The sequence below is a fragment of the Rousettus aegyptiacus genome, unplaced genomic scaffold (genome assembly GCF_014176215.1).
Source record: "Rousettus aegyptiacus isolate mRouAeg1 unplaced genomic scaffold, mRouAeg1.p scaffold_m13_p_10, whole genome shotgun sequence".
NCBI classification, from domain to species: Eukaryota; Metazoa; Chordata; class Mammalia; order Chiroptera; family Pteropodidae; genus Rousettus; species Rousettus aegyptiacus.
This window is the reverse complement of record NW_023416285.1, coordinates 83705547-83727664: the sequence shown is the minus strand read 5'-3', so window position 1 is coordinate 83727664 and position 22118 is coordinate 83705547. Positions and strand designations below refer to the sequence as shown.

General features: G+C 34.0%; 1 protein-coding gene across 1 annotated transcript in view; it reads left to right on the top strand.

Moving 5' to 3' along the window:
- GPR158 (G protein-coupled receptor 158) overlaps nucleotides 1-22118 on the top strand; it is a 313167-nt gene that overhangs the window by 165049 nt on the left and 126000 nt on the right. The window contains exons 3-4 of the mRNA XM_016124940.2: nucleotides 3104-3206; nucleotides 20966-21189. Coding sequence (XP_015980426.2) covers nucleotides 3104-3206; nucleotides 20966-21189 — 327 coding nt within the window. The remainder of the gene's footprint in view (nucleotides 1-3103; nucleotides 3207-20965; nucleotides 21190-22118) is intronic.

Here is a 22118-nt window from a genome sequence, read left to right as displayed (position 1 = left end):
TCTCATGGAAGAAGAAGTGCTGCTTTCCCCATTAGTATCCTCTTGGATTTCTATAAAGTTTTAGACTTGAGGCTCTAAAATAAATGTTTAATTTTTAAAAGTAATATCTTAAATGCATGTTAAATTAGAGTAAAATTTTAAATATTTTCTCCTGGATTAAGTGAGGATCTATATTTATATTCTAAATCCCTAAGGAGAAAAATTTTAAAAAGTAGCTCCTCAGTCCAAATATTGTAAATGTTTGTTGGATAGTCACCATACTCATGGAGATTTCTTAAAAAGTAACTTGACACTAAACTAATTGCCTAATCTCGAACACATTTATGTTTGGTTGGGAGTTAGCAGAGTTAGAGTAGCTATGGAATGGTGGTGGTGGTTTGGAGCAAGAACGTATGGCAAGCTGAGTGCAAATTTATAATCATTAATAGAAAAATAAGCCAAGATCACTTAAATACTCTAAGCCAAGTGTATGTAAGCAATAGCACATTAGGTTTCATGCATGCCCCACATTCTTGGAGTAAGTACAGCAGGATATTTTTTTAATTGAATTTTATTGACCTTTTTTTCTTTCCTTTGAGAATATAAGATAATTTAAGAATAGAATAAAGAGTTCAAGGTAATTAATAATTCATACCACTGTGTTTTCCATAATAAAATTAGGAAGCACTTTTTTTTTTTTTTTTAAGTTCAAGGAACTTTATATCTGGCAATATTTATCTAATCAACTGGATTTTTCAAACCTTCATCTTTCTTTCAGTTCTAGAGTTAGGTTCTAGAGCAAAGAGATATTCCCTATTGCAATAAACTTTCAGATCTGACTTAAACACTTAAATTCTCCACTGAGTCATTGTCGCATTGCCGAATCATATTATTTGTGAATTAATGCTGTTTCAATGAATAGCATTAACCTCCAAATTCCAGTGAAGCAAAATATTTAAAGTATGTTATTGTAATCTTAGTATCTAAAACTTAGTTAACCTGGATTAGTCTTTGCTGGGTGAATGTTTAATAAATGCAAATCATGAAAAATTCTATGTTATGCTTTAATACCACAATCTAGTTAATGAAATAGTGATACTGCACCGAATTACCGTTATCAGTATTTTCTGCTTCTTCCTTTTTCTCTGACCTTTTAGGACTTGAACATCCTGAGTCTCACTACTTTGGGCCCATGTCCTTCATTGTCTACAGGTGTTCTCTCAGTTATCCAGTCTTATCAGACCAGACCTCTCCTCTAATCTCTATACTACTTGAGCAGTCTGCCTATTTGATGTCTAGAATTAAATTTCAAACAGACACTTCAGACATAGCATTTGCAAAACGGAACTTCTGCTCTTTCCCTCAAACCTTCTCCACTTGCAGCCTTTCCCAGCATAATGATGGTAACTCCATTTTTAAGATTGCTCAGACCAAAAACCTTCAAGTCATCCTATAATCTCTTCCTTTTATACTCTACATTTAACCTGTTAGGACATCTTGGTGGTTTTACCTTCTTCAAACTGTACCTGACTCTGACTAAATGATTATTCTTACAAATTAAAAATAAATAAATAAGACTCAGAGAAGTTAAGAGAACAGCTCAATTCACATAGCTAATGAGTGATACAGTTAAATTCAAATCTGTATTTCCTGACTGGCCTCAAATAATATACTCTTTACATCATACTGGTGCTTCTCCAAAGTAAATGTTGTAATTGCCTTTTTATTTATATAGTTCAGAAATATGATCTGGCCTGTCGTATAACTGAATATTTATAAATGGTGTGTGTTATTTCAATTAGGTTCTATAGAAATTTTCTAAGTACACAGGGGTATTTCATAAATACTTGCCAATACAGTTGAATTGCCTCATATTTATCTATCCTTTTATTTGGCTCTGAGTCAAGGACTGTATTTCCAATTGCAGAATATAATTGAATATAAATATGTTGGATAAAAAAGGGAGATATTAATGAAATAAAATATTCAAGAAATTATTTTAAAAATTTTTTCGTGTATATCTCTGTGTATTTAGAACATGTATTAGCTCTTACTATCTTATATTTAAACACTTTTCTATTTACTAGAGTTTTCACAGTATGTAATATTGATCTTAATACTAATCACATAAGCTATATTATTAAACTATTATTTGAATTATTTAGAGTTTTCTCTCAAGGACCCCTGTAGTAGAGGGATATTTTATGACCTACATTTACTAGATTATAGATTAGATTAATAGATTATAATGGCAAAAAGGCAAAGGGTTGGGATCTTTAAACAGAGATATCAGAAAAGAAATTTCAGTGTTGTTTAGGTTCTTAAAACATCCCTGTTTTACTGATTCACCGTTTGTATTTTAATGGAAGTTATTTGTGCTTATGTAATTCAATATAGCAGAAATGAAGTGTGTTAAGTTGAGTTTTGATAGAGTTAATTGATATTCTTAAAAGAAGCCGAGATTAAGCTTTTGGGTGATGTCCATTTTATCTATTGATGTGACCTTTTGGAAAGATGATCATTGTTTTTCTTTTTGTTTAGGTACATGTAGCATATTTATCTATGTAACAGATTTTAAGTGAGAGCCCTTGGGATCTTTAATTCATCATTTTTTTTTCTCTTTTAAATTTACATTATGATTTTTTTGCTTTGTTTTTCTATCAGTTGCTATACTTGTGTTCCAAGAATGAAATTTGATGAATACTTAATCCATAAAAGCAATTTCACATCTAAGTTTCTATATATCTATTCATCTACTTACCTATTTACCTTTTCTTTGATAGAAATACTTAGCATGGAATCACTTTTAACATATTCTTAAAATATCTTTTAAAGCAATAAGATGATATGTGAGGCATTAAAAACAAAAACTATGTCTCATAATTACTCCCTATGGCAACTGAATGAGTTAAACATGTGTAGTAACTGCAGCTGTAATGGCATATATTTAGAAACTCAGTTTGCTACTTCTAAAAAATGTCTGTTGGCAAACAAACCTAAAATAAAAGTTCAAAAATTAGATATTTTATATCTAGGAAATGTGTTAGTTCTGTTACCATTTGCAATGATGGATACTGTGTAACAACCTCTGATCAACTATATTGCTGGTTTTTCTTTTTCATAGTGTATGCCAATTAAAGGCCGAGGATTTGTGCTTGGAGCCTATCAGTGCATTTGCAAAGCAGGATTCTATCATCCTCAAGGCTTCTCAGTGAACAACTTTCAGAGTAAGTGCTCTTTGCTTCTGTGTATATATTTGATATATATATCTACCATTATTAATTATTCAGATTGTCTTTTAACTTTGTGGGAATTATATGGTTAAATCCCCACTGGTTTGGTATTCTTTCATAACTTAAGAACTTTTTGCTTTGGTTTATCATCTACAGTACTCTGGAGTATCTCAAATTGTGTTTATATTAGGTATATTTTAGTTTTAAATCATTTTAAAAATCAAAAATTTGTAACTACTCATTAAGACCAACTGGGATTTAGCACTGAGATCTCGCTGCAGAAAGTTTCTAAAACTAATTTTGCTAGTTGTTTATTTTATTTATCAATTTTTTTATATATTAGCTTTCTATACTGCATAAAGAATTAGCACAAAGTTAACAGCTTAAAGCAACACATGTTTCTTATCACGCAGTTTTCATTGGTTAGCCTTTCAGTCAGAAGTTAGCCTGGTCCCATGCTGAGGGCCTCACCAGGCCAAAATTCGGTGTCACCTGACATGTGATCTGATCTGAAGCTCAGAATCTTCTTCCAAGCTCAATTTAGGTCATTAGCAGAATTTATTTCCTTGCAACTGTATGCCTGAGATCCTATTTTCTTACTAGACGTCAGCTTAGGCTTATTTTCAGCTCCTAAAAGTCTCCTCAAGTCCTAGCCATGTGTTCCTCTCACAACATCTCAGTTTACTTCTTTAAGGCTAGCAAGAGACTCTTCCCCAGTCTGCTCAAATGTAGTCTTACATAACATAATGTAATCATAGGAGTGACTGTCCCATCATTTTGCCGTATAATGTCACCTAATCAAAAGAGGAACTATCCTATCCTATTTGAAGGTACACCCACGTTCATGGAGAAGTGGTTATAGAGGGTTTATACCCCAGAATCAAAATTTGGTCACCTAGTTGTCTTATTCCTACTCCAGAAAATATTAATATTACACTTTGAATATTGATTTTTTTTTCACTTCATCTGTAGAAAATGTGTTGTTACCACATTGGTTTATAGCCAGCTATTGACTAGAATAACTGAGAAAAAGGAGATGGTGGTAAAGGGGATGGTTTTATGGGAAGATAAGATTACGTGTTCCTAAAAATGAAGAATAGGCATCGTTCAGATAGCCATTTGCAAATCTCTGCCAGCCTTATTATTGCTCTGTGTAGGAATTTGCATCTTTACCAGGCATATTGTTCAAAGGGTTCATTGAGATTGAGACCTGAATATCTTTTTCGAGGAATTTTGAACATTTATAGGTTATTTTCTTTTTCTCTTGAAAAGCACTATTGTCTGTCTTGAGACAGTTTACATTTAACTTCTTGCTTCCAGAGGTGAGTGACATTTTGCTCTCTCTTTAGTCATATAGTTGACAAAGTTCAGCCCTTGTTCTGAGTAACAATTGTAAGCATAACTCTAAGATGGATTTCTGCTCCCATATGCACTGTATTGTCTCCTCCCTTTAGTGTGAGTGAGACCTGTGGATACACTGAGGCAGTCATTACATTATTACATTACATTACATTGCATTAGTCTTAAATAAGACTCCTTCCCATAGCAGCAGACTGGAGAGAGATTCTAGCCCTGGCTTTGAAGAAATAAACTACCTTGTTTTGAAAGGGCCATATGGCAAGGACCTGAGGGTAGCCACTGAGAACTAGGAGCTAAGGGCAGCCAGCAAGAAAACGGGGACCTCAGTTCTACAACTGCAAGGAACTAAACTCTTCCACCAGCCTGAATATACTTGGAAGAGGACCCTGAGCTCCAGATGAGAATACAGCTTGGCCAAAATGTTGATTTCAGTCTAGTGAGACCTTGAGCAGAGAACTCAGTTTCACTGTGTCCAGACTTCTGATCAACAGTATTAAGAAATAATAAATAGGTGTTTTAAGCCTCCAACTGTCCGGTAATTTATTATACAGCAATAGAAAACTAATACAATAGCAATGTTAATAATATATTCAGGATGGGTATGCTTTTCCTTGCATGTATGTGTAGCCAAGCCTGGCAATGCCAGAGCTACTTTGGCATTCTTCACATTTATGGTCCAGACATAACATATGATTCAGCGCTGAAGGATTAAGGGAATAGGTTTTAGCTTATGTTCTGTGAAGGTATTTTGTTTCTGGTTTACCCACATTTGTTCTCAGCTCCCACTATGTGACTGAAATAAAACATCTAAATATTGTAGAGCCAGGGAATGACTATACCATTTGCTTATAACACCAACAGGAGAAACTAGTTAACCTTTAACAACTTATCTTTATTTAATTTGCACACCTCCTACTTTCTTCCTTATTTTAAAAGCCAGTGTTTTTCACTGGACCTACTCTCTCTAAGAAAGTCTGCTTGTCTGCATAAGTCTAATTTTCATGTACACAGTGCAGCCATGGAAAAGATTCAGCTTTGACCTCAGCACATACTTAACCAGAACTGACCTTCTTCAACGACAGAGTGGGAAGCTAGCTGCACCTTATAATTTGAAGTCAGTAAAGTACTCTTTGACCAAAATACCATTCCTAATTGTACTGTCAAGTTGCATGAAAATCCAACATTATTCACTCCTCATCCTAAACAAAGAAAAAATACAACGACCTGACCAGGAATACGAGTTAGAACTCACCAGAATCCTCTACCAAGGACTATCCTAACATTCTTCGTATTTTTCATCGAATATTAGATATATACTACATATCTCTGTGTTTTACTATATTAAGCCTTTTAATCATAGTATCCAGGCAATTCATAGGGGCAGTCATTTTCATTGTTCTTGAGAAGGTATCCAGAAAGTAAGGAATGGCCACATGTAGCTCTGGGACCAAAGGTAAAGAAGGCATTGAAGACCCCTCAAAATGGGATAAAGCATGTAAAATGCTAGCACAGTACATGGCACATAATAAGTGTTCATAGATGTAGTTAAATAAGTGAATAAACAAACAAAAAAGCATATGCACATATATAAACAGACATCAGTGATATATGTAAAGCACCATTGGTCAATAGCACTTTGTCACACATATTTTTATCATATTAGGATAACAAATTTTTTAAACCAGAACTTTTGGAGAATGAATTCTACATGGATCAGAAGGAAAATGGGACAGCAAAAATCTGTAACAACCAGTGCTGCATTGAGGAGCACAATAGGAAGAATATTTAGAAGTGGAAGACAACAGGAGGAAATTAGTTGCCTGATGGGAAAAATGGGGTATAGAAAACAGAAAAGGATACACTTCAAAGATAAAATTTACTTAATGCACTGTCGTAAATCTAGAAAAAGACTTGAAATTCCCACATCTATTATAGTCTTGTGTCCCATTTGGAGAGAGGAGCTAAGATGCAGTGCTGATCTCTTAGAGAAAACCTATATATGACTGTTAAAAATCCTGTTAAAATATAAAGTGATTTAAATTCTTTCTTTAGACCCAGGCCCAGAGTGAACAAAGGACTTGTAAAGACCAACAACAATGTGTTGAAATGACATGATTTAAAATTGTGCTGACAGCCCAGAGATTGTGTTCCTGGCATCTCTCTTGAAATTTGTAGTTGTATGAGAGCTAATATGATCTGACATCTGGATAGTAGCAGTTTTTCAGAATAACCAAGTATTGATGTATAACTGTCTCTTCAAATCTAGGTTGTTCACTTCCAGGTTGATGAAATACAAGCTTATGACAAGCTCGTCTTCCTTAAATCCATCTGTCTTAGTATGAATTCTATCTTTAGTGAAATGTCTTTTCTCTTTTATGTAGACACATTACCAGCCTTTCAGTCTTACCTCTCTCATCTTTTAGATTGACTTCAGCTCATGTACATTTCCAAATAAACTCAACTTTCAGATGACCCATACCTAAAAATGACAATTCCTGCTTTGCCAACTCTGGTGCTATTGATGGTGAGGAAAAAAGATTTTAAAAAAGTAGAGATTTTAAAAAATGAATGGTCTTGGAATAAACAGAAGGGAAGCTCTTTGAAAGCAGATGCAATATAGGAATGCTGAACTCTGAGCAAACTGTTCAGAGATGATCTTTGCGATGATCATCTTTTTTTGTTGTGCTTGGGTTTTACACTACTTACCTCTCTTCTGTTCCATGACTGGAAAGCTTGAGATCTTTGGCCATCCATAGTCTAAGTCCAGTATCAGTCTCTAGTACCAATCCAAAACTTGGAACAAATGAAAAGAGCTTGAACATCAGATTCTCTCAATCAGCACCATTACATTTACTCTTGGTCTTAATTAAGCCTTGTGATCTGCTTCAGTTTTGCTATATTGTAGAAACTTAGTCCTAATCAGTTTTACTCTAGTTGTTGTAGTAAAATTCTCCGTTTAATTGCCTGGGCATATGTGTTTGTCTCAGTCATTTCCCTAATTTTAAATTTTCATATCTTCTTTCATTTGTCCCATTTGTAGGGAGTGGAGTCTAGTCAGTAAATGTGTCTGGCAGATGGAATAAGTTGTTCCCAGTCTTCTCAGACAATCAACTATTACATTTACCTTATTTATCTTTGACTATGTTCTTTTCAACTATTGGGAAACACTCTGAACCGTATTGGCCTTGCTAGTTGCTAATCTCACAGCTGAATTTCTATCATAGTTCAACAGTAATTAAGAGCCTGGTCTTTGGAATGAGGCTAATTTAGGTTTGAATTCTGGATCTACTACTTACTTACACTGTGCTAAATTATTTCCCTAAACTTCATTTGTGTCATATGTATATAATATCATGTGCTCCATAGAATTCTTATAACAATTAAATGAAGGAATGAATGTAAAGTTCTAATCATAGTATTTGGTACGTATCATATGCTCAAAAATATTGTTGTTTTATGATCATTGTTAGAAGCATGTGCTTATTCTGCTGACACCTTTCCTCAAATATTCTGCCTATTTTTATCTTTTTCATCTAGTATCTTCTCCACTTCCCAGTGGAGGAATATATTTCCAAGTCCCAAATTTTTTCAATTCAATTTGTCCTTAAAATGGGCCCTATTCTGAGATGTAAAAGTCAATCCTCCAAAAACCTTCCGTCTCCCCTACAAGCTGAAATTAGATTTTTTCTTTGTTATTTTTATTTATTTACATTGTTAGACTGCTAATTAGAGATTCACTTATGTTAATCATTTTACGCCAAATATTTAAAAAACTTCTGGCAGGGAAATTTGACTGTTAGTCATCCACACATGAGCTCACCATGGTAGGACAGAATAGATGGTCCCCCAAAGATGTGCATGTCCCAATTTTCACAACTTGTGAATATGTTACCTCACATGGCAAAAAGGAACTTTGCAGATGTGATTAAATGATGGGCCTTGAGAAGGCAAGATTATTCTGGATTATTCGGGTGGGCCTAATCTAATCACACGAGCCCTGAAAAGTAGAGAACCTTTCCAAGCTGTGGTCAGGGATAGAAATGAGGACACAGCGAGGGTCAGAGAAATGCCACATTTCTGGCTTTGAAGATGAAGGAAAGGGCTCAGAAGCCATGGAATGTAGGTGGCCTCAAGATGCTGAAAAAGGAAAGGAAATGAAGTCTCCCCTAGGTCTTTGGGGAAAAAAAGTGCAGCCCTGCTGACATCTTCATTTTAGCTCGTGTCAGCCTTCTGAGCTACAGGAATATAAGAATGAATATAACTATAACTATATTATATTTCATGTAAGAAGCAAAATGAATTTGTGTTGCTTTTAGACACCAAGTTTTGGGCAATCTGTTAGTAACAGAAAACCAACACACTCAGTGGGTTTATTTCCCACTTAACGTCCATTCCAGCGCACACAGCAGGCCGTAGTGTATTCATCTAGAGGAAACTGTTCACGATTCCAAGTGACTGACTGGGAACACTTTATAATCCAGTGGGCTGACTGCATCAGGCTGCCTATGTGTCAGATAGAGTCTAATGTTGTCTCTACTTCCTAGCAGGAGACTTGGGCAAGGTTTTTGTACATTCGGAGACTCTCTTCCTTTATTCATAAAACAGGAATAGTGAAATCTATCCCCTTGGTAGTTGTGAGGAGTAAGTCAGATAACATATGATATCCCCCAAATTATAATGATTATTATATTAATGTGAATGTTGAGAACTTAGTTCTTGTATTTATAGTACTTAAGTAATGGGTGTTGCGGAGATTGAATATATTATTGAGAGGCAAAAAAATCTATATGTGTTTTTTTCCATATGTGTTTAATAATTTTATAATTCACATCAGAATATGTCTCAGGTCTAAGATGGTATTTTTAAGGAAAATACCAGTAAAGTCACTTGTAAGAAATAAAAATCTAGGTATCAGCAGAAAAGTGAATATAATATGTATAAGTAAGCATTCAGAAATGTAGGGAAAGATTGAATTCTATATTCATAGTGAGAGTTATATAAGTTTTTAAAGTCTGAACTGGGCTTCATTTTGAACCTATTTTTACAGCTAGCCATTCATGATGTAAGTATATGAAAGTGTATTAGCTAATCCTGATTTTAGGATATGCAAATATATATTCATGTCCTAACAATAGGAACCTTTTTGTATAGCAGTCTAAGTATAACCACAGTCTGCTAACTGTTCTCGCCTTGTGGATATTATAAATATCGAACCAAATATGCACAGAAATCTCCTGAATATGTGGAAGCCACTCATTTGCATGTACCTTTTTCCACTTAATTTTTGGATGTGATTTTATCTATCTTAAGACTGGAAGCAGATTACTTCATCATCCCAAACAGATGAAATAACAAATTTATCTTCCCATGGGTAGCTCATTGCAGTATTTTAACTCTTAACATTGATTGATGAATATGTTCCCTCAGTTCTAATAAAAAAGCAAATATGTGTATAGAAAAGAAGGAGATGTTTACCCTAATAATGATTTCAGATGAGTATTATCTGTACTTAGAGTTAATGCTGGACTCTCAATGTCTGACTCGATTCTTTGTTACTTGTAACTGAATTATTTTCAATGTCTATGACTCATCTTTTCTCTTCATGGCTGTGGAATGGAAGGAGGAAGGCACGGGTGGCTAGTCTTGTAAAGGTCCAGGCTGTATCTTCCTCTGTCAGAACCGGTTCCTACCACTGAGTGCCACAACACCTCCAAGAAGAGGTCTATGATTGACTGGTTCATTGGTTAATTTATGTGTCAGAAATATTACTGAGCACTGATTGTGTGCCAGACATCTTTTTGACAACTGGAGGAAAAAAGTGTGTAAAAAAAAGTGAGGTTTCCAAGGAAGGACAGACCCACATCCTCCCAGAACATACTGCAATACTACAAATAACAAATGAGGGCAGTCTTGAGGAGAATACAACTCACTGTCCAATATTAGTAAATTAGGTCAAATGTAAGAGCTTGAAGATTTAACTGGCCTTAAAGGGTAGGCATACTTCTATATAGATACTCAAACGTGCCCCTTTAATTTGTTCATTAGTTGAATCTTCATTTCAGAAAACCAAAAAACAAAACAAAACAAAACAATATTTTAAGAAAATTTCTGGAAAATTTTAGTGTTTCATCAGCAATGACTGAAGTTGCTATTTGTGGTAGATGACAAAATTTATCAGTGTACATACAATGTAATTTTTTCTTTTTGTTTTTTGGTTTTTTTTTTTTTTGGCAGTGGGCATTTAAATAGAATTTGGCCATATAAGTTTTGTAATGTTACCTTCTAATTCCATTTGCAATTCCTTTCTCAGGAAAAGGATGATATTACCTTGTTGAAGGAAAAAATTTACAATATTAATACTTAACACTATTTATAAGGACAACTCCTAATTAATGAATAATGCAGTTTTATTATTTGCTAAACTTTTTTTGTGAAAACAGATCTGGCTAGATATGAATGACAACACTATTAACTGAAATTCAAATTTAATAAAGTGATAGGATGTCTAAGCAAATTATTTAAAACTGTACCTCTGCATGTTTTGGGTGGGTTATTTTAGTTGTCTAACTTATTTCGGTAGAAAGTTTTCAAAAACCTCCAAATGGGGTGAAATATTTAGTAAGGCATTTTTAATAGTATTAACTGTTCTAATCTTATTTGAATATCAATAAGTAATACAGAGTTTCAGAGAACAGTATAAAAATGATGGATTCACTAAAATCATCTCCATTTCTTAGTTTAAGGATGGAGAATAAAGTACTGCACTTAATTATTCAACATAAAATAATGTAGCCAACAGTAACACACAGTTTAATATTCATTACATGCATTTAATATACACATTTTTTAACAGCTGTGTGTCTGCTATGTGGTACAGTCTTAAAAATTTGTTGATTCAAATTCGTTGAGTCATTCAAAAACCTTACCAAACTCATCAAAACTCACAAACTGATTCAGAAAAGTTTTTTGGAAGATGAGACAAAATACTTATTGTCTTAATCGTGTTCCAGATCAGACACTAGAGACATGACACCTCAATGCAATGCATGATCCTGGATTTCATCCTGGATGGATAAAAATAGACATAAAGGACATCACTGCATAATTGATGAAATTTTAATATGGACTATTTATAGAAAATATTGTATCAATATTAAATTTCTCAACTTCAATAATCATAAGGTGGTTTTGTATGAAAATGCTCTTAAGACATACAAACTGAAGTGTTTATGGGTAAAGGGATACAATACCTAACTTTATTCTCAAATGGTTTAGAAAAGATAGTATACATATAAATTTATAAATATACATTTAAATTCATAAATCTATCAAGAGAATATGAATGATAAAATGAATGCTGTAGAATGTAAATAGTGAATCTGAGTAAAGTATATATGGGATTTCTTTTTTATTTGATAAATTTTACATGGTATGTTTTTTAAATTTAAGGTATACAGTGTTACTTTGATACATTTATGTATTGTAATATAATTACCAATAAAGGAATTACATCCTTATAGTATGATATTATTATCTATATTCATTATACTGTACGGTTAGATCTCTGTGGCTTATTTACTACTCACTATAGGTTTATACCCTTAAACACCATCAACCTCATTCCCGCCATCTCCCAATCTCTGGTAACCACCATTTTACTCTCTATTTTTTACAAATTTGACCTTTATATTCCATATATAAGTGATATCATATATGACTTGTCTTTCTCTGTCAGACTTGGCCCACTTAGCAATATGTGCTCAAGGTTTATACATGTTGTCACAAATCACAGGACATTTTCCTTTCTCGTGGCTGAATAACATTCCAGTGTGTGTGTGTGTGTGTGTGTGTGTGTGTGTGTGTGTGTGTTTTACATCATTTTTATCCATTTATTTGGGATTTCTTGCAGCTTTTCTGTAGATGTCAAATTATATCAAAATTAAAAGCTACAAAAACCTAATTTTCAGAACATTATGTTTTAAATCAGAGGTCTGTGATTTTTCAATAATTGTAGCATTGGCAGGTTAATTAGGTCTCTGGGATTTGGAGCAAAAATCTACTTTGTTATTCATTCCTATCTAGAGGGCCAGAGTTTTAAAATATTTATGTTTTTATTATAGAAATATTGCACATTAATTTAAAAACTTTGGAATATATAGAAAACAAATTTAAAAAGCCATTTGAAAATTTATAGGTCATTTAATTTTTTAAGTATGTTTTTTATATAGATGTCTATATATAATCTTTCTAAAAACTTGGTATTATATTCATTTTAAACATCATACATAGTTTTCTTCAACATTATTTTAGTAGTTGCATTGAAGTCCGTGAGTAAATGTACTATGGTTTACTTGCCCATTCATGATAAAGTTTACATTTTTACTAGTTTATATAAATATAAAATATACTTATGTAAAAAATGTCTAGAGGTTTTGTATTTTTCTGATGTCAGTGAAGTAAAATTAAGGTAAGCAAATAGGTTAATGTACTGTTCATGGTTGTCACAATTTATCTGGACAGGCTCATGTTTACAGGTGAATGTTGCAGATTTCCCAGACGTCCTGTGCTGCTACTGTAACCTTCTCGCAATGTCCTCTAGATTTATGCTTAAGGCAGCATACTTGATCACCCATATAATGACATGAAAAACTGCTGTTGCCAAAGCTAATAGCTCTTCATATTTGCCATTTGTCTTCAGGAATTGTTTGTTTTATCTGATAGTTCCAAGTATCATCTTCATTTTCAAGCCCTTCCAAAGATGATCGTAATTCTGTGCATGGTAAATGTTTCAAGTTGCTCAGAACTGAAATTTTCAAATCAAATTATCATCAAAGATGATTTCTAAACAGATTTTCCTATAGATTCCAAAGACACCTATGATAACATATTCTTAAAATATTTTTTTAGTTTGTGTCTGGCATCTCGAGAAATATAATTTTGAAAAAATTCTTAAGTTAAAATGGTTTAAGAACATGAAGACTTATTAAGTTAATATTCTTTTTAGCTGTACAGTTGTACTACAGATCAGTTAATTTATTCTTTTGGGAGAATGCTTTCCATCATTAGCAGTTACTTGCTGAGAATCCAATATATGTAAAATACTGTATTCAGTTCTGAGTGTATAAAGAGATCTACATATCATGCCCTCTGTCCTCTAGAAATCTAAAATTTTAAACTATCTTAAACTTAAGATACCATTCAGTATATTAACAAAAGTCCCATTATTATTTAATAGTAGTATGATATCTACTAGCCGCATATATTCCCTTGTCCTAGATAGAGACATAGTTTATCAGCATAAATTGATAAATGTTTTTGGAACTAGAAGATTAATCGTGCTTTGAATCCTACATGAAATCTCGAATGTAGAAAGCTCTCTCCTTAATTTTAGCTTTTTTGAGCTTTAGCAATCAGATCTCCGACTTTCAAGCTTGTTTTATCGCTGTTTTACCACTTTGTGCCCCGTGTAGAACCTCATGATTTTTCCTTGTCAAATAACATTAAGGCAATTATTAAAGAGGAAGTTTCTCATGATCGTACTTCACTATTCGACATTCGTGAGTTGATCTGATGATACTTGTGAGCACAAAGGATAAAATGTGATCACAGTTTATTTTCTAACAATTCACCTTTTATCTGTGAATATTGAAACATATCTAATCAACATAACTTAGTATTACTTATATCACAAAATATAGAATGGTTTGGAGTTATGTCAGTGCCAACCTTATTGCTAGCTACTACTGTTTCAGTTGACATGATACCTATTAACTATTATTTCTGTCCCAACCTGAGAAAAATAATGGAGTTAATGGGCTTTTTCTGTTGTATGTCCTGCAGTCATTGTATTTAATGCCCAGTATATTGGGTCTTTTGTAATTTTAATCTAGGTTGCAAAATTAAGATAACTATACTTAGGGAGCACATGGTTTATTTGGGGATAGCATATCAGTCCGTGGAACATTAGAAGTAAGCAGAGTAGAAGAACACAGACAAATAAAGATAGTCACAAGGGCTTGTATATTCAGGAAGAAAAGTGAACAGAGACAGGGAGCTCACTCTGTTTTGGTGTGGATCTCTGGATAACCGATTGGTGAAGGGTGTAATGGGTTATTTAAATCCAGCAGTAGGAAAGGACTGTTCAACAGGACTATCTGAGTTTCTTGTGTTTCTGAATTTTACCTCTGATTTTCATTTTTTTTAGGTTGAATCTAGACAAGCAACTCAGTCTCCCCAGTAAATCAGAATGGGGGGATAGCGCAATAAATATGAAAGAACTTTGACTTACAAGAATAACAAAATATGTCAGTGTAGAAGGGGCCATAATTAGGAAAGATAGATAAACAACAAAATTGAATTACTGATAGAAGTGTATATCTTTCTATTATGATACAGAAATTATATCTAAGTCTGATTTAGGAAAAAGATTTTTCTAGTAAGAGAAATAAGAAAAGATAGCCTAATTTTTTTGTTAATTATATAAATTTAATACACAAAATAAATTTCAGAACGAATGAACTTTGTTTTTAATTAAAGAATTTTTTTTTCTTTTTTCTTTGTTTAACTGATGTGTCTTATGGAGAGGAAACAAATAACTGAGCTTAAAGCCAACTGTTTACAATGTTGCAGAATGTCTTATGGGTCTGTGGCAATTCTCTACAAATATCAGTTGTTGAATTTTGCAAAATTTGAGTGAAAAAACTTTTGCTTTTTTTTTTTTTTTTTTTTTTTTTTGCTAATCTGATTTGGGCAGTTTGATCAAGCCAGCAGATTAGAGTATCTCATCATACTGAGATTGATTTGGTTTAATCTACATAATAAAAAGCATGCTGAAAAGGTTTCAACTTTTTAAATGCAGTAATGTTAACTGGGAGTAAGTCATTTCATTCTCTACTATCTTTCACAAAATTATTGAGACATAGTATTATAAAAGAAAGTAAATAATCCCAGGCAGTAATAAACTACTTCTGCAAATTAAATTCTGTCTGAATGTATAGGAAAGTTTTTAACAATATAATTAGAGTTATCTGATCTGAAACTCATTCACCTTTCTATGTCCAGCATATGGTTAGCATGTTGCTCAAATAAATGTAGGGGGCGCCATTCAAATTGTATTCTATGCGAGTGGTGCCAGAGACAGCTGACTTTGGAATTTGGAGCTATTGTGCATTTTGTGTGTATGTGTGCCCTGTATCACATACTCTTCACCCACCTCAGATTTTAGTCACTGTGATAGTTACTGAGCACGCTGCAGGCATGTCACTTCAAATGACCACAGAATTTTTTGTCCTTTTCTGTCTCAGACTTTCTCTGAAGCCCTCTAAGCTTGCTCAGCTCTTGACTAAGAGTGTGGAGAAATTGAAATTCAGGCTCTGCTTTCAGGGAACCCAAACCAAGACAGAAGCTTGAACTCTTTGATAGTGTTAAGTCCAGAGAAAATCTTTGTTGGTTGATTGCCTTTTGAATTTGCATTTATGGGAAGAAATAATGCAATACCCTTTTAAAATATGAGTCAGAGCCTAGGAAAGTTGTGTAATTAAGGATTTTGTTTGGCATTAATACTGTATTGGAGGGCCCTAGGAATCTTATCTATCTACACTTACTCTCTCAGTGATCTGATCCACTCCCGCTACTCTAAATGCTATCTAAACGCTGATGACCTTTATGTCTTCGTCTTCAGTGCAGAACTTTCTTCCAAACTCCAGACTTATACATCAGGATGCCTACTTGACATCATCACTTGGGTATCTAGTAGACACCCTCAAACTGAAATGTCAAGTTTGAACGTGTGATCTCCAAAAATGTCTCCACATGCATTTTTCCCCTTCTTGGTTGACAGTTACTTCATTCATCCTCTAGTTTGTGCCAAACACCTAGAAGTCATCCTGGACTCTTTTCTTTTTCTCTCATTCCATAGCCAACTCATCAGAAAATCCTGTCAACTTTAACTCCAAACTATATCTGAATCTAACATTTGTTCCATTATACTATAGTCCCAGCCACCAAGTCTCAACTAAATTACTGCAATAACTTCCCACTAATACCCCTGCTTCTATCCTTACCCCTTACAGTATATTCTCTATAGAACCAAAGTAATCCTTTAACAACATAAAGCATATTATATCACTCCTCTACTCTAAACCCTACCATGGTTCTCTGCTTTCTTGAAGGTAGAATCCAAGTCTATATAGTGGTCCACAGTGCCCTTTGTCATGTGTCCCCATTACTTCTCTGACTTCATCCTCCACAACACTGCCTCCCACTCAACCCGCTCTGGCCATACAGCCTCTTTGCACTTCCTCACATGTGCCAGGTACGCCCCCACCTCAGGACCTTTGTGCTGGCTGACTCTTCTCCCTGGAACTCTCTTTACTCGCAAGTCCCACCCCCAGCATGTTTGATGCCCGTGACCTTGCTCCATTAATTTTTTCTCCTGGCACATCTCAATTTTAACATATAATATTATTTACCTATTATCTGTCTGTTTCCCCTGCTAGAACATCAATTCCACGGGCACACTAAAACTACTCTTGACACATAATTTGACACTCAAAATAGTTGTTGAGCTGAATAATAACTTGCTTCTGCCAAATGCTATACAGTTTAAAGTACTGTTCTCCCAGTTCTATATACTACCTCATTCAAAAAATGATTTGGAGAAATATACGCTATGCCATAGAATAACAAAGATGAGGAAATTGGACAAAAGTAAAAATAATGGTCATGAAACGAGTCAGGGATAAGGTTAGGTTTTCTACATTTACTAGAAGGGGACCATAAATTTGGTTCTTAAGCAAAGAGGAACTTTCAAATCTTGATTGGTTAAACATGACTGAAAATTTTTCAAAGGTCTTGTCAAATGTAGCTAAAATGCAACTGTGACTGCTTTCCATGGTCATATGTTACAAAAACTAACAAGCTCAAATACACAAAGCAGTTAACATACTGCAGTATGTTTGAGTAATTCGAGGTGCTAAATAGTCTCTGCTTATAACATCTAGGAGAATTATACCTTTAAATGTAGAAGCGAAGTTTCAAGTTTAATTTTTATCGAAAGTAAATAGTATATATTGGTTGGCTTATAGGCAGCCAAGAGCTTCTTAAATCGATGAGAAAATATCCAATCTGCCTATTTAGCTAAAGCAAGAAAACAAAGACTGGGTTCAGAAAGACTATTTCACAGAACGAAGATTTCCCATAGATACTTTTTTTTTTTTTTTACTAACTTAACTTGTGTTCTGGTTCTGTTTATGGTAGTTTGGCTAGTTTGAGGGGTGTTTACACTTGTTAGGAATCTCCATTCTTTGTTGCTGATGTCCCATGTCTGTAAAACAGTGACTTTTTAATGTTTTGTTCATTTTTTTTTTTTTTGCTATTTTTGATAGGAAGGTAAATTTAATCCCCGTTCTACCATCTTGTCCAAAAACCTTTTGTATCCCAAATCTGACCTTAGAGCTCTTGACATTTTTGTCACCCTCATCAGTCCATTTGAATCCTTGCTAACATTCTTATTCAGTACAGTGACCCTTTCTGGCTGCACTTACATGACTATTCAATTTGTACTCCAGAGTTAATTAATTCATTATTTTCTTAATATTTTAGGCTTTCATACTTCATATCTTTTGACATATGTGCCCTAGCTTCCCTCTCTATTAGATACCTGTATTAGATATCTGTTTTTTCATCTGCTCACATGCCACTTGGCCCTACCTCTTACTCTAGCTATTGCTATGACTATTTCCTGAAAGCAGTGAACAACTTTGCATAAGCCCGGATGTATTATGCTTTGCCTCAGACTGGAAACTCATGTCATACTTCTGTTCTTTTTCTGCTATGGGGCATCACTGAAGTCATGGCACAGGATGAGGAACCTGTTCTGTGAGTGCATAACCCAGAAAATGTGCGGAAGTTAACGACTCTGAAAGCCACCTTGATCAATGAGAAAGGCTGATGATGGAAAAATGTTTTCCTCTCATCCCTTATATTCAGACTCAGGAGGCCCCTGGAAGGTTAAGCAAAGGCTATAGGTCCATTACACGGCCTGGTTTTGGCTTTTCCGCCTTCCCTGCAATACCATTTTCAGAATCCTCTTTCTTCTCTCTCTTCAACTTCTCTATCCTCCCCAGTTGTTTCTAGGCTACTGATAATTGAAGAAAATTGAAAAAGTATTTTGACTAGAACTCTTAGTAAATCATACTATCAAAGTCATCAATTATTCTTAGAGTTAATTTATTGAACTATGCTGTTGATTACATCCTTTCCTTACTTCTCGAGTTCTTCAGTAGTCCTCCCACATCTTTCCTTAATTTTTAATGCCTTCTTTTGCCACGTACGGCTACATTTGGTTCACACCCATAATACAAGAAAACAAAGAACCAAATCCTTTTGTTGACTCCATCATTATTATTCCTATTAACCATGACTCTTTGTCTATTTTTCATTCAAAGGAGCATTTATTAAAATAATATTCTATATTATTACATATTTATCCCTTAAGCTCTGACAACCTACTTTCAATTTCTGAACTCTTTACAAACTACTTTCTTAAAGCTCAATGAAGGATAAAATAACCATTAAACCTTCTAGCCTTTCCTCAGTTGTCATCTTTGACCACTTTCCAGCATGTTCTAGTAAATGCCAGTTTTCTTTTATGACACTGTAAAATATTCTGCCATCTAGCTTCTTCCTTTTTGTATCCCCCAATCAATATCTTATTCACTCCCAGAGTTCTCAGTAGGTTCTTTCTCCGACACTGATCCTTCTCCCACACGCCAATCTTGTTATTTTTCACTTCTTATTACTTCTTATTGTATATTTCTCTTGGACAATGAGTTGCACTTCAAATTCAATTTTTGTAAAATGGAGCTTATCCTTTCTACTTGCTCCCTCCCTACCTCAGCTCTTTCTTCTGATTTTTTTTTTTTTTTTTTTTTTTTTTTTTTTTTTTTTTTTTTTTTTTTTTTTTTTGCTGCTGTTGTTTTTGAACAAATAGTGCCTTTCTTTAAGGTACCAATGGATTTCTAATTCTACTTTGCATTTCCCATATCTGGAGAAGGGGAGAAAGCTAGGCATTGTGGTCTATATACATTATCTCATTTAATCCCCACAGCAATTCACATTTCATACTTCAGTAAACTAAGACTCAAAATGGACAAGTGAGTTGTCCAGTGTCTCAGAGTTGTGTAGAGATATGAATTCTGTTTGCTGGACACTAAAATTCTTACACTTTTCACTGTGTAACAGGATGACTGTTAAAAAGCAATGTATCATGAATCATTAAAGAAATATTCAATTATGTTTTGCTATTATATTTATTAAGGAAGGAAAGGAGACAAATACATTTTGAAAAAAATTGTGAACTTTCAACAAGAGTTGAAAATAATAAAGACTCTGTTAAATTTATGTTACCAAAATGCTGTTAACCAGAAAAACTTCTTTCTCAAATTCTTCAATCGATTAAGATTGTGTTATATTGAACTGTGTGGTTGCGTTATATACTAACGTGGGTGTATGTCACTAATGTCTTTATGTTGAATTCAGAGTTGAAAATAGGTTTGTTTGTTTTTTTTTCTTTATTTTTTTTTTTTACTATATGTTATTAAATAGATGTTTGTCAATGCTAACTCAACAATTAAAAGAGAATCTTTACCTTTTGGGCTTCAGAGCTAAGTTAAATTTGGTAACTGAGACGGAAGAATCTTAATGCTAGGATCAATAGCAGCAGTTAGTTAGTTAATAGTATTGAAATGTCCTGTGGGCATGCAAAGTGGGAAATTATACCGCAGCCTGTGACTATGGATTGTACTCTGGGCAAAGGATGCACCATCATTAGGAAATTGCATACTGAACAACTGTTGATTAAGTACTATTTTATCCAATTTAGACCTAATGAACTTGGTAGATGAGATCCCTGCTGAATTAAGAAGCAATCAAAGCCTCATTTTGGATTCCGCACCATCTAGGTCAAGAAATTCCAGAAGCATTGTGTTGTGTGTGCTTACTTAGAACAGGGAAAACACAGCTTCCTTCTGCTTAGTTCCTTAATAGATATTTATGGAATGTGGTTTGTGCTGTAGGGAGTATCACTAGGTGAGTGGAAATGATATAAAATAGAAAACTGGTTCCTGACTTTGAAGAGTTTTATTTCTATTTGTGCTTATTTTCCTCAATTATACTGAATGGCAAATTTTTTTTTTTTTTTTTGAATCACAGGGCTAAAAAAAAAAATGTGTGAGTCTAAAGGCAAAGTAACTCTCTCCTCTAGCAAGAAGGTTGACAGAAGGTCTGTAATAAAAGGGAAAAGGAATGAAGAGGTGAGGATGTGTTATATTCTGTACTCAGTCTCACCTACCTCAGAGGTGCAATGACACTGTGGTTTTATTTGGAACTTTCAGGAAGGGGTCCGGATCACCATTTTACAGGAAGTGCAAAAGATGTATCAGAAGAAGTCCATGTCTGCCTACCCTGCAGGGAGGGCTGCCCCTACTGTGCTGATGACAGCCCCTGCTTTGTCCAGGAGGATAAGTATTTGCGACTTGCTATCATCTCCTTCCAAGCCCTGTGTTTGCTGCTCGACTTCGTTAGCATGCTGGTGGTCTACCGCTTTCGCAAAGCAAAGGTAAACCCAGGTATCCTGGTTATGATCTTCGTTTTTATTATGAAGTGACCTCTTCTTTTTTAAAGCAAATAGAGTTTTTCCAAATCCCAGGGTCTTCTCTATTAAGAGAAATCTTTCTATAATAGAATTGGACAGAGTTATGAAAGTTATATTTTTAGCTCCCCAGGAGAAATAGGGATTAAAAATATGAAACTTTATTATTACATTTTCTTCTACAGAATGCTTCCCCTTCTTTAGCCTGGAGGTGGAGTACTTCATTGCTTTGAAGGATTCTCTTTTATATCATCTCTTTGGCCTCTTGAAGAACATATTCTGCCAATACCCAATATTTTGTTAATTTTTCCATATCCATAAAACTTTGTGATATTTATTATATTCCATTTTTATTTCTCTTACTCATATTTGAAGATGGTAAATAGACTCAACTATTTTTGAGCACATTACTCTTTGAAGAATGAATCTATTCATGACCTTATTATAGTTGGTCTTAAGTTAGTATCCCAAATAATAATGATCTTAAAAGCTTATGTGGCTTTTAAAAGATCCTGTCCTTTAGTTCTGTTCTGAGAAATCAAAGAGTAGTATAAGCATTTGTAGGCTTCTCAGTCAGGGGGTGGACGAAATGCTAAAATGTTTAGGGCAAAGCTTTCTGGGGACCTGTCTTCAGTTGGTCACCCAATTAATTATATGTAGCCCGTGTTCTGTCAGAATTTGTGTTCTTTTGCTTTCAGAACTTATTTATGCAATTGGAAAGAAAAACAAAGCCTAAAGTTTCCACCTTTTCTAAATTTGTATGACCCTCTACTTGTTAGCAAAGTTGTACAATGGATTTGGATTTACAGAGCTCATTGAAAGTATAAATTTTTTCCCATTAGAAATTTTTAAAAAAAGAAGAAAACAACTCTCTGTGAATGGCATCTATTACAAAA